Source organism: Phoenix dactylifera, unplaced genomic scaffold (genome assembly GCF_009389715.1).
Source record: "Phoenix dactylifera cultivar Barhee BC4 unplaced genomic scaffold, palm_55x_up_171113_PBpolish2nd_filt_p 001537F, whole genome shotgun sequence".
Lineage (NCBI taxonomy): Eukaryota > Viridiplantae > Streptophyta > Magnoliopsida > Arecales > Arecaceae > Phoenix > Phoenix dactylifera.
This window is the reverse complement of record NW_024068846.1, coordinates 70,635-84,311: the sequence shown is the minus strand read 5'-3', so window position 1 is coordinate 84,311 and position 13,677 is coordinate 70,635. Positions and strand designations below refer to the sequence as shown.

The 13,677-nt window shown below is 38.5% G+C and overlaps 1 protein-coding gene across 1 annotated transcript; it reads left to right on the top strand.

The window, feature by feature from the left end:
* Positions 1 to 12,675: 12,675 nt before the first annotated feature.
* On the top strand, positions 12,676 to 13,329 carry LOC120108764. The gene has a single exon (XM_039122470.1). The coding sequence runs from the start codon at positions 12,676 to 12,678 to the stop codon at positions 13,327 to 13,329; it is 654 nt and encodes a 217-aa protein (XP_038978398.1).
* The last annotated feature ends 348 nt before the right edge of the window (positions 13,330 to 13,677 follow it).

Here is a 13,677-nt window from a genome sequence, read left to right as displayed (position 1 = left end):
TGTTATAAATTAAATTGATACTTCATTTATAAGACTATTACTCTCAAGATATTTGTATAAATTGATATAGATACATTTCATTGTTTATTTGAATGAATCTGACCTTGAGATGCAGCAAAGTGTGGATTGAGTCGACCCAAAGGGTGATTGGGTCGACCCCGGCACATCAAGAAATCATTTGGCACACTTCTGCAAAAATGGCACAGATGAACAGTGAGTTGGGTCGACTCAAGGAAAGCATGAGTCGACCCAAATATCAAGATCCTCAAAACAAGACAGAACAATGGTTCTCTGGATTCACTGAGAGGGTCGACCCAAGAAGTAGTTGAGTCGACCCAAGCTTGAGTCGACCCAAACCCTGAGAGGGTCGACCCAAAGGCAAGACAGAAAAGAAGACAGAAAATGGTTCTCTGGAATTACTGAGAGGGTCGACCCAAGAAGAAGTTGAGTCGACCCAAGTGAACTTTGAGTCGACCCAAAGAATGGTTGGGTCGACCCAAGGGAAGGAAGGCTGAATTTCAAGTTTCTGTGTTTTCTGAGAGAGTCGACCCAAGAAATGTTTGAGTCGACCCAAGTGAAAGTTGGGTCGACCCAAGGACAGGTTGAGCCGACCCAAACACGGGCTGAAGCATAACGGCTAGTTCTGTAGATGTACTTTTTGTCCTTCCCAAAGTCAGTAACGGCTAGTTTTTGAATTCTAACCATTGGGGCTTGTCCAATGGATGTAGGAGACTATTTAAAGTGGCACTATTCATCAGATAGAGCAACTTTTGAAAGGAATATCAAAGAGTACACAAGAAAACAAAAGTGCCCTAATCTTCTTCATCCAAGTGCTTCATTCAAGAATCAAAGAAAGGGGTTGAGCAGATTCAAAGAGTCATCAAGAGCTCCATCCTCCCTTGTAGAGTGAAGCATCCTTGACAAAGAAGAGAGAAGCCACTTCAAAGCGATAAATATTTTCTATACTCTTCTTTGTAGTTTATATTGTTTCATTTGCTCATTTAGGAGTTTAAATCTTCTTTCTTTATTTGTTAAACAACTTGTAAAGGTTGGTTGGTGAGCCCGTAAAACCAACAAAGGTTTTTGGTGAACCCGGAAAACCAAAGTGTAAAGGTTCATTGGTGAGCCCGTAAAACCAACAAAGGTTTTTGGTGAACCCGGAAAACCAAAGTATAAAGGTTCGTTGGTGAGCCCGTAAAACCAACAAAGATTTTTGGATTGTGAGCCCGGAAAACAATCCAACTGTAATCCGCGAGATTATAGTGAATTCCCAAGGGGTCGCTTGGGGAGTGGACGTAGGTGCTAAGGAGAGCACCGAACCACTATACTTTGTGTTGTTTGTGTTGTGATTTGGTTTAGCTTACTAACCATCCATTTGACTTGAGTAAGATTGTTTAAATTTAAAAGAAACCAATTCACCCCCCCTCTTGGCTTGTCACCTTGGGCAACAAGTGGTATCAGAGCAAGGTGCTCTAATAGTACTCATTGATCTCACAATCAAGAGTTAAAGATCATGACAACCCAAGTGGGATGTTCTATGAGTGAGGGGCAATCCACAAATAGACCACCTCTATTTAATGGTACAAACTACACATATTGGAAAGCTAGAATGAGGATATTCATTCAAGCTTCAGACTATGAACTATGGCAAATCATCACTAGAGGACCTCACACACCCACACTTAACATAGAGGGCACTATCATACCCAAACCAGAAATGGATTGGAATGAAAGTGATAGAAGATTAGCACAGTTAAATGCAAAAGCTATAAATGTACTTTACTGCTCATTAGATGTAAATGAATTTATTAGAATATCTACTTGCACTACTACCAAAGAAATTTGGGACAGACTTGAGGTCACACATGAAGGGACCAATCAAGTTAAGGAGTCAAAGATAAACATATTAGTACACAAGTATGAATTGTTTAAAATGGAATCTACTGAGTCCATAACTGATATGTTTACTCGTTCTACTGACATTATAAATGGGCTTAAGAGTTTAGGAAAGTCTTACTCTAACTCTGATTTGGTGCGAAAAATTCTCAGGTCTCTACCAAGGAATTGGGAGGCCAAGGTAACCGCTATTCAAGAAGCAAAGGACCTCAACACACTGCAGTTAGAGGAGCTTCTAGGATCACTCATGACCCATGAGTTGACAATGAGGCAAAATTCAGAAGATGAGGTCAAGAGAAGAAAGCCCATCGCCCTAAAGACTACCACCCCTAAACAACTAACTGAATCAGAAGATTCAAATGATGATGAAGAAATCGATGAAGAAGGGATGGCTGTGCTTGGGAGAAAATTCAGAAAATTTATGAGAGGTAAGAATAGGTTCCATAAAAAGAAACCCTTCCTTAAAGGTAACTCAAGCAAAGAAAAGGGTAAGGACAAAGAAAAGGAAAAAGAAACTCCCATTTGCTATGAGTGTAACAAACCCGGGCATTATAAGATAGATTGCCCAGATTTGAAGTGGATGGCAAGAAAGTTGAAAAAGAAGAATTTCATGGCTGAATGGAGTGAAAGTGAGGAATCAAGTTCGGAGGAGGAAGATCATCAAGAGAAGGCCCAAATGTGTCATATGGCCAATGACGATGAGGTAGATTCTGAACTTGACTGTGATTTTACTGTTGATGAATTACATGATGCATTCTTAGAACTCATGGAAGAACATAAGAAACTAATTAATAGAAATAAAGTTCTAAAAGAAGAAAATCAATCTCTTATTAAGGACAAGTTAAAACTGTCTCATACCTGTGAAACTTTGAGTAGGAAACTTACAAATGAAACCAAGGATCTAATTGCTGAAAATATCAAGCTAAAAGAAGATGCTGAAAAATATAAATCCTTGGTAGATAAATTTACACTTAGTTCTACCAAATTAAATATGATTCATGATAGCCAAAAAGCTGTATATGATAAGGCTGGTTTAGGATATAGAACAAATAGGAAACAAAAATTCTTAAAGAACATTTTTGTAAAAGCTAAAAGTGAAAATATTACTTATTATTGCTGCAATAAGTTAGGACATAGAGCATATGAATGTAACTTTAGAAAGTCCAGTCAAAACAAATCAAGTTATAATCAAAAGATTAAATTCAAGAAAGTTTGGGTTCCAAAAGGAACATGGAGTACTAACCCTAAAGGACCCAACTTAGTTTGGGTACCTAAAGTTTCTTCTTGATCTTGATTGCAGGTGTGTCTTACAGCTGATAAAGTGGAAAAACAATGGTATCTAGATAGCGGCTGTTCAAGACACATGACCGGTGACGTAGATCAATTTGTCACCTTGGAATCAAAGAAAGGTGGAGTAGTAACCTATGGAGACAATGGTAAAGGGCATATCATTGAAAAGGGTAAAATTTTCATTACTCCATCTATTTTTATAGAAAATGTCTTATTAGTTAAGGGTTTGAAACATAACCTTCTTAGTATAAGTCAATTTTGTGATAAAGGGTTTAAAGTTACATTTGAAGCATCTGTATGCATAATCACTAATCCTAAAGATAATAGCATTGTACTTGTAGGACAAAGGCAAAGAAATATTTACTTAGTAGATCTTCATGAGTTAGGCAAGAAAAATGGTTTATGCTTAATTACTAATGAAGAAAAGAAAAATGAAACTAGTTGGCTTTGGCATCGAAGATTAGGACATGCTAGTATGGAATTAATATCAAAACTAGTTAAGAAGGAATTAATAAAAGATGTGCCAAAATTGATCTTTGAAAAGGACAAAATATGTGGACCATGTTCATTGGGAAAACAAACTAAATCATCTTTCAAATCGAAGAATGTAGTATCAACAACTAGACCATTTGAACTCATACACATGGATTTATTTGGACCTACTAGAACTACAAGTCTAGGAGGGAAGAAATATGGACAATTGTTGATGATTTTTCAAGGTATACATGGGTTTCATTTTTGGCACATTAGAATGAAGCATTTTCAGAATTTTTGAAACTATATAATAATATCATAAATGAAAAGAAACTCACCTTAGTAGCAATTCGAAGTGATCATGGTACAGAATTTGAAAATCAACACTTTGAAGAATTTTGCACTAAAAATGGAATATCACATCAATTTTCAGCACCTAGAACGCCTCAACAAAATGGGGTTGTTGAAAGAAAAAATAGGACATTGGCAGAAATGGCACGCACAATGTTGTGTGAGTCAAATCTTCCAAAGTACTTTTGGACTGAAGCTATAAACACTGCTTGCCATATTCTAAATCGAGTTTTAATACGACCTATAACCAAGAAAACTCCTTATGAACTCTGGAAGAATAAGAAACCAACTGCTAAATATCTTAAAGTTTTTGGATGTAGATGTTTCATCTTAAACAATGGCAAGGAGGATCTAAGTAAATTTGATGCCAAGTCAGATGAAGGTATCTTCTTAGGATACTCCACATCTAGCAGGGCATACAGAGTATTCAATAAAAGAACCTTAGTAGTGGAAGAGTCAGTCAATATTATATTTGATGAGTCTGATAGTGAGTCTGCTAGGAAAGAAAATATTGTTGATGATGATACAGGAATTATCGACTTTGAAAAGTTGAATATTGATGACGTGCCAAATCAAGATAAGGGAGATGATAGCGTGCCACCACAATCCCAAAACTTGCCAAAGGAATGGAGGTATGCATATGGACATCCTAAAGACTTAATTATTGGTGAGCCATCTCAAGGGGTAAGAACTCGATCATCTCTTAGGAATTTAAATGATTATCTTGCTTTCGTTTCACAATTAGAACCTAAGACTTATGAAGAAGCTGAAAAAGATACTAACTGGATAAATGCCATGCAAGAAGAATTAAATCAATTCAAAAGAAGTAATGTATGGACATTAACTGAAAGACCAAAGCATAATTCAGTAATTGGAACAAAATGGATATTTAGAAATAAATTAGATGAAAATGGATTAGTTATAAGAAATAAGGCTAGACTTGTAGCTAAGGGATACAATCAAGAAGAAGGAATAGATTTTGATGAGACATTTGCTCCTGTAGCCAGATTAGAGGCTATTAGATTAATTCTAGCATTTGCATGTTTCATGGATTTCAAATTATATCAAATAGATGTGAAGAGTGCATTCTTAAATGGTTTTATTGAGGAGGAAGTATATGTAAAACAACCTCCAGGTTTTGAGAATCATGAATTGCCAAATCATGTCTTTAAACTACATAAGGCATTATATGGATTAAAGCAAGCACCTAGGGCTTGGTATGATCGATTAAGCAAATTTCTGCTTAATAATGACTTTAGTAGAGGAAATGTAGATAAAACTCTATTTCTCAAAAGAAAGGACAAAAATCTATTAGTGGTACAAATATATGTAGATGACATAATCTTTGGTGCCACAAATGATACTCTTTGCAAAGAATTTGCTGATTTAATGCATGGAGAATTTGAAATGAGTTTGATGGGAGAACTAAGCTTCTTTCTAGGATTACAAATCAAACAAACTAAAGAAGGCATTTTCATTCATCAAACTAAGTATACAAAGGTAATACTAAAGAAGTTTGGGAATGAAAATCATAAGGGAGTAGGCACTCCAATGAATCCTACTAGCAAGCTAGACAAGGATGAAAAAGGGAAGAGTATTGATATCAAGCTCTATAGAGGACTAATTGGATCCTTGCTCTATCTTACTGCTAGTAGATCCGACATCGTATTTAGTGTAGGAATATGTGCTAGATACCAATCGGATCCTAAGGAGTCACATTTAAGTGCTGTTAAGAGAATCCTTAGATATTTAAGAGGAACTACCAATATAGGGCTATGGTACTCAAGGGACTCCTGTCTAAATTTGCTTGCGTATTCAGATGCTGATTTTGCCGGATGCAAATTAGATAGGAAGAGCACAAGTGGCACATGTCAATTCTTAGGAAATAACTTAGTATCATGGTTTAGCAAAAAGCAGAATTCAGTGGCACTGTCCACAGCTGAAACTGAATATATAGCTGCTGGTAGTTGTTATGCTCAAGTATTATGGCTTAAGCAACAACTAGAGGACTATGGAGTTAAACTAGATAATATTCCTATTAAGTGTGATAATACTAGTGCCATCAATCTTACTAAAAATCCAGTTCAGCACTCTAAAGCCAAACACATAGAAATAAGGTACCATTTTATTAGGGATCATGTGCAAAATGGAAATATATGTATTGAGCATATATGCACTGAAAAACAATTAGCCGACATATTTACGAAACCATTGAATGAAGATAGATTCTGCATGCTAAGGAGGGAATTAGGCATATGTGATCCTTTTTATTGAAGAAATATAAAAAGGGAGCTAGTAGTCTCATGATACATTCTTCCAATTTCTAAAATCCCATGAAACATGAGTCAAATTTGTTATCTAGAGATTCCTTACTCATGTATCATTGTCCCATAAAGAGTTTATAAGGATTGGAAGCAAGGAAAATTCTTAGAAGCAAAAAGGAAGAGAAAAGAAAAAATTCTGCACTTGGGTCGACCCAACCCAGAATAGGGTCGACCCAACGTTGAGTCGACCCAAGAAAAATCTTGAGTCGACCCAACGTCGGGACCCCACTGTTAAAAGGGGACCCGAGAGCATTGTTAGGGCACTGTTTGCCCTTGTCCTCTTCTGAATACTCTAATCTCCACTCTCCAAACTCCTCCAAACAGTAGATTACCTTGAGATCTTAGAGAAATGGGACCCAAAAGAGCCGTAGCCAAGAGATCTGGAAGAGTCACACGGATCCAACGGGAGGAAAGGCAACCTACGGAGCCATCTACCGTGTCTCCACGACGTGAGGCATGTGCGGAGGCCCCTCCTCCTCCTTCCCCCTCAGTGATACTTGCAAGATTTGCGGGGAGACCGGTTACAACGGGGAGAAGGATCCATTCCGAGTTCTTTGATCAAGAAGGGTTTCGGTTGAGGGAATGGATCCAAAGGCAAGGTTGGGAGTATCTTTGCTCCCTAGACGTGATGATCTACCCCGGATTGGTTCAGGAGTTCTATGCCTTCCTCAAAACTGGTATGGGAGGGCTTGTTTCGGAAGTTCGAGGGGTTCGAGTTCGAGTTTCCGAGGAGAGCTTGAGTGAGCTACTTCATCTACCCTGCGTAGGAGCCACTCCGGAAAAACCTGAAAACAAAATGAGAGCTCTACAGTTGATCATGGAAAATGAGAACTTCGACTTTTCCGCGAAGGTAATAGCTAGTTCTCTTACTGCTGAAATGAGATTACTGCTCAGTATAATAAATAGAATCTTATTTCCAAAGACCGGGAGATTCGATCTCATCACAGAGCGAGATCTAGCAGTGATGGAGTGTATGATTCAGGGGATTCCCCTAAATCTTCCGGCTATGATACTGAGACAGATGAGGAAGGTGATGTGCAACTCCAGGGTATCACTACCTTATGGTATGATACTCACCTTGATTTTTCGACAGCACGGTTTAGCTCTTGAGGAGGAGGCATCCAAGAGTCTGCATCATACTGACACATACACTGCACGGACACTTATACGCATGGGATATGAGAAAGTGAACGGGCAGTGGATTCACACTGGAGCAGGCATTCAGGGTGAGGCACCAGAGGGAGATGCACCAGAGGATGAGGATGAGGAGCATATGGATTATCCTACTGCACCTTCAGAGGCTGGACCATCATCATCCGTTCCTCCGAGAGATACGGATGAGTTCTGGAGCAGGATGACTGAGCTCATGTCAGCTCAGGCGAGGACTATCACTGACGGGATGACGAGCCGATTGGATGCCCGATTGGACGTCATGTCTGCTGAGATCAGTGATCTGAGGCAGCAGATAGGAGCACTCCGGAGAGAGAGAGAGACCCATGGACCATCTGTGCCACAGGCTGCTGAGTCAGAGATTTCGGCACAAAGTCATCCAGCTCGTCGTGCTCCACGCCAGACACAGTCTCACCAGGCTCGACCTCCCCTCGCCACGTATACTAGGAGGATGAGGACTAGATCCCAGCCGTTAGAGTCTCCCTAGGCTGATCTTAGCATCTATGTTTAGAGCCTAGGCTAGATATCTAGTTCTCATATGTATTTTGTTTTTGGCATGAATGTATGAAAATGTTTCCATTTTGATCAATAAAGTTTGAAGTTTGCTATTTATTGCATCTTTTCCATGTATCTTTTTGATGATAACAAAAAGGGGGAGAAGTAAAGAAAGAGTATTTATTTTAGGAGAAGTAAAGATCTTAGGGGAGAAGTAAAGATATTGTTTAGAGTAAATAAAGTAACAAAAAGGGGAGAACTAAAGATATCTTTAGAGTAAGTAAAGAAAGAATAATAAGAGCAAAAGTAAAGAAAGTTAAAGAAAGGAGAAGTAAAGAAAAAGAAATAAGAAGTTATGTAAAGAAAGAGAAATAAGAACTTATGCAAGAAAAGAGAAATAATTGGGCAAATAAATTGAAAATCATATAAGAAAGCTTATACATCTAAGGGGGAGCAATTTGTAACAATGAAAATCATCAAATCAAAAATTTCTATCAAATTTCAGAATTTGGCACATATAATTTCAGAATTTGGCACGCACCTCTCGCACCCCGATACATAACCTGAAACTCATATTTTATCTCAAATTTTTGAAGTTTCATCGTTAATGAATTATAAATGAAAGGGGGAGTAATTCAAAAAGTCAAATTGGCAACATTTAAATGAAATAGGGGGAGATTTCACTCTTATATATGAAAAGCTGAAATTCAGCAAGTTAAGCCCTTTCAAAAACTGATCTTAAAGACAAGTATCAATAGGCTCATACTCTTTATTTTGTAATCATCAAAAAGGGGGAGATTGAGGATGATAGTGTTATTTTGATGATTAACAAGTAATTATCTAGAGTATGTTATAAATTAAATTGATACTTCATTTATAAGACTATTACTCTCAGGATATTTGTATAAATTGATATAGATACATTTCATTGTTTATTTGAATGAATCTAACCTTGAGATGCAGCAAAGTGTGGATTGAGTCGACCCAAAGGGTGATTGGGTCGACCCCGGCACATCAAGAAATCATTTGGCACACTTCTGCAAAAATGGCACAGATGAACAGTGAGTTGGGTCGACCCAAGGAAAGCATGAGTCGACCCAAACATCAAGATCCTCAAAACAAGACAGAACAATGGTTCTCTGGATTCACTGAGAGGGTCGACCCAAGAAGTAGTTGAGTCGACCCAAGCTTGAGTCGACCCAAACCCTGAGAGGGTCGACCCAAAGGCAAGACAGAAAAGAAGACAGAAAATGGTTCTCTGGAATTACTGAGAGGGTCGACCCAAGAAGAAGTTGAGTCGACCCAAGTGAACTTTGAGTCGACCCAAAGAATGGTTGGGTCGACCCAAGGGAAGGAAGGCTGAATTTCAAGTTTCTGTGTTTTCTGAGAGAGTCGACCCAAGGAATGTTTGAGTCGACCCAAGTGAAAGTTGGGTCGACCCAAGGACAGGTTGAGCCGACCCAAACACGGGCTGAAGCATAACGGCTAGTTCTGCAGATGTACTTTTTGTCCTTCCCAAAGTCAGTAACGGCTAGTTTTTGAATTCTAACCATTGGGGCTTGTCCAATGGATGTAGGAGACTATTTAAAGTGGCACTATTCATCAGATAGAACAACTTTTGAAAGGAATATCAAAGAGTACACAAGAAAACAAAAGTGCCCTAATCTTCTTCATCCAAGTGCTTCATTCAAGAATCAAAGAAAGGGGTTGAGCAGATTCAAAGAGTCATCAAGAGCTCCATCCTCCCTTGTAGAGTGAAGCATCCTTGACAAAGAAGAGAGAAGCCACTTCAAAGCGATAAATATTTTATATACTCTTCTTTGTAGTTTATATTGTTTCATTTGCTCATTTAGGAGTTTAAATCTTCTTTCTTTATTTGTTAAACAACTTGTAAAGGTTGGTTGGTGAGCCCGTAAAACCAACAAAGATTTTTGGTGAACCCGGAAAACCAAAATGTAAAAGTTCGTTGGTGAGCCCGTAAAACCAACAAAGGTTTTTGGTGAACCCGGAAAACCAAAGTGTAAAGGTTCGTTGGTGAGCCCGTAAAACCAACAAAGGTTTTTGGATTGTGAGCCCGGAAAACAATCCAACTGTAATCCGCGAGATTATAGTGAATTTCCAAGGGGTCGCTTGGGGAGTGGACGTAGGTGCTAAGGAGAGCACCGAACCACTATACTTTGTATTGTTTGTGTTGTGATTTGGTTTAGCTTACTAACCATCCATTTGACTTGAGTAAGATAGTTTAAATTTAAAAGAAACCAATTCACCCCCCCCTCTTGGCTTGTCACCTTGGGCAACAAATAGTCTCGCATGGAATGCATTTGATGATAGGCATCCCGAATTTGCTTCTGATGTTCGCAGTGTTAAGCTAGATTTAGCTACTGATGGGTTTAATCTATTTTGAACGACGAGTTCTACATACAGCACTTGACTGGTTGTTTTGATTCCATATAATTTGCCACCGTGAATGTGTATAAAACAGTCTTCACTAATTCTGTCAATGGTTATTCTAGATGACAAGGGCCCAGGTAATGATATTGATGTTTTTCTGCAGCCTTTAATAGAGGAATTGAAACAATTACGGGAGGATATTGATGCATTTGATGCTTTCACTGGCCAAAGATTCAAATTGCGTGCCGCTTTTATTTGAACTATTAATGATTTTCCTGCATATGCTAATTTATTTGGTTGGAGCACTAAGGGGCGTATTGCATGTCCTTCTTGTGGAGATTCAACCCATTCGTATTGGTTAAAACATGAAGGAAAGTTTTGTTATATGGGTCATCGTCGATGGTTAGAAGCAAACCATCCATTTCGATTTGCACTAACATGGTGGGTTGTTATGCTAAGTTGCTTTGCACTGAATCTAGAGTTTCTATTTTTCTGTGGGGTTTCTAGGTACTGTGGTGACCTTTGTTGGACCACTTGGTCCACGTTTGATTCCAAAGTATATTCTTATAGGTGATGGGGCAATAATGAGTGGTCAAATTAAGATCTAGCATGTTGTGATTCTTTCAATTGATGTGTTTGTGTTGGAACTGCATTCATATTGGGGACTCAAAAAAATGCTTATGACTTCCTTTTGTTTCTCAAACTATTTTATAACATATTTGATGCAATTTTGATGCTCCACTAGGGATGCATCTCCTCCACTATTTTAAGTTCCAAGCGTTCATCTCAAACTTTACATGCATCATAGGTGCTATGAAAGATAACATGCCATGAAAGATAAAGTAGTAGGATCAAGGCAGCAATAGCCTTTATGATTCAAACCACACCCAATACACACAGGCGAGACCGGCACCTCCAACTTGTGATTGGTGTATGGCATAAGCGAAGGAAGAGTAATAAGCACTAATACAAGGGGAGGCGTCGTTTGGAGTGCAATGAAGAGTAATTTGCATGGAGATTTTGATCCAAGGTTACACGGAGTCACACGATTGATGAGATAAACTACTATATTAAAGGCATTAACCCAATAAGCAAGGGGCATATGAGATGAGCTAATAGAACATGATCAGTTTCAACAGTATGCCTATGTTATATTTTATTTCATTTTCAATGAAATACGGTGAACAGTTTTTGTATTTTGCTTAAATAAAAAAGAAAGGTTACTATAGTGATTGTACTTGTAGAGTCTTAGATGCTGAAGACAAAATATAGCCTCCACCGCATGCACTATGGAGGTGGATTATTATGTCAAAGAATATATTGTTATCCATCCATTGCTAATCATATTTGTAATCAAATGTGATTTTTTTTTTTTTTTTTAATGCAGGATTAGTATATGAGAAGTCCTGGCTGAAATTAGAGTGAGGGCGGGACTTAGTCCTCATTCTGTAATCAAGTTAAAATATCAAAGTAGGTGTTTGGACTAAATGTGTTTCTATGGGAGACCAAGTTTGATCAAGAAGTTCTACTTCACCCTGCATAGTATAACATGCACCATGTACTAGGATTGTATAACTTATGTGAGAACATTTTCGAAGAACAACATCCCTGAGAGAGGATCTCTGCAAAAATTATAGACTTTGACATCGGTTGTTCCCTCTGTATATGCCATTGATGAAGTACACGTCTGGAAAATTGATCATGGCTGTTCTCAAAATACAGCAACAATAGCTTATAGACTTTGACATGCAACCTTTTGAATTAGCTGAATCTGATGGCCTCTCAAACCTGTCCTGGGTGTATAACTTGGCAATCAGCTTGTGAGGGCAAGGTGAGCCTGGCCTTATCAGCAACCTCGTGAAGCTCCATAGATATTGTTGGAAATAAATAAACTTAATTGTGCATTGAACCAAGAGATGTTATTTGAGACATTTGTGTTTCCAAAAAAGACATTTTATCTTACCTATGAAATTTACTTAGAATTCCTCTTCATGAGTAAAACCGAAGTGTCATTTTTAAATATGACTCTTAGTATTTTATATAAAGGTTACTTAAAGGGTTGTAAAATCCTCTTTATAAAGGGTTGTTACTTGAGTCATTTTGTAATAAAGAAAGTTGAAGAAATTCAAATATAGAGGAAAGTCCTCTTACTTAGTGAAAAATACTACAATATTCTTCTCCTCCATCCACCTCTTCAAAGTGGTATCAGAGCTAGATCATGGCTACCGGAGTGCTTCCCATTCCTCGTCTTACCAATACTAACTATGAGAATTGGAGCATCTAAATGAAGGCGTTGTTTGAATCTCAAGATATTTGGGACATAGTCGAAAGAGGCTATGTAGAAGCCGAAGATAGAGATATTCTTATGGCGCAACAACGAGAGACTTTGAAGAAAGACAAGAAGGCTCTCTACTTCATCTACCAAAGCCTAGATGAGGCCGCTTTTGAGAAGGTTGCAAGTGCTACCAATTCCAAGCAAGCATGGAAGATTTTACAAAATTCTTGCAAAGGTGTAGAAAAGGTGAAGAAGGTTCGCCTCCAAAGCTTGAGAGGCGAGTTTGAAGCTTTGCAAATGAAGGAGTCCGAAGTTGTGTCGGACTATTTCACAATGGTGTTGACCGTTGTGAACCAATTGAGAAGGAACGGCGAGACACTTGATGATAATCGGGTCGTGGAAAAAATCCTACGATCCTTGGACCACAAATTTGATTATGTTGTGGCGGCCATTGAAGAGTCCAAAGACTTGGATACTATGACGGTGGATGAGCTTATGGGTTTACTTCAAGCCCATGAGCAAAGAATATTAAAGAGAAGACAAGAGCCATTGGAGCAAGTTCTACAAGGCAAGCTCTCTATCAATAACAAAAAGGAGTCAAGAGGCGAAAGTAGCCAAAGAGGTCGTGGTCATGGCCGAGGACGTGGTCATGGTAGAGGTTGAGGTGGATCTTATGGTCGTGGTAGAGGCCGTGGTGACCACAACAATATTGAGGAAGGCAACCAAAATCGTGGAGGAAGAGGACAAAGAGGTAGAGGTCGAAGGTATGACAAGGGTCAAGTTCAATGTTACAATTGTAACAAGTTTGGGCATTATTCTTTTGAGTGCTACTCTAATCAATCTAGTCAAGTTTATGAGAAAGCCAATTATGTCAAAAAGAAAGATGATGGAGATGATGTGCTTCTACTAGCACGAAAAGGAGGAGATGCTATCAATCAAAATATGTGGTACTTGGACTCCGGTGCAAGTAACCATATGTCGGGGCACAAAGAAATTTTCATGGAGATGCTT

Excerpts from the sequence above, each read along its gene's own strand:
- LOC120108764 (XM_039122470.1), top strand. The coding sequence starts at position 12,676 with ATGAAGGCGTTGTTTGAATCTCAAGATATTTGGGACATAGTCGAAAGA.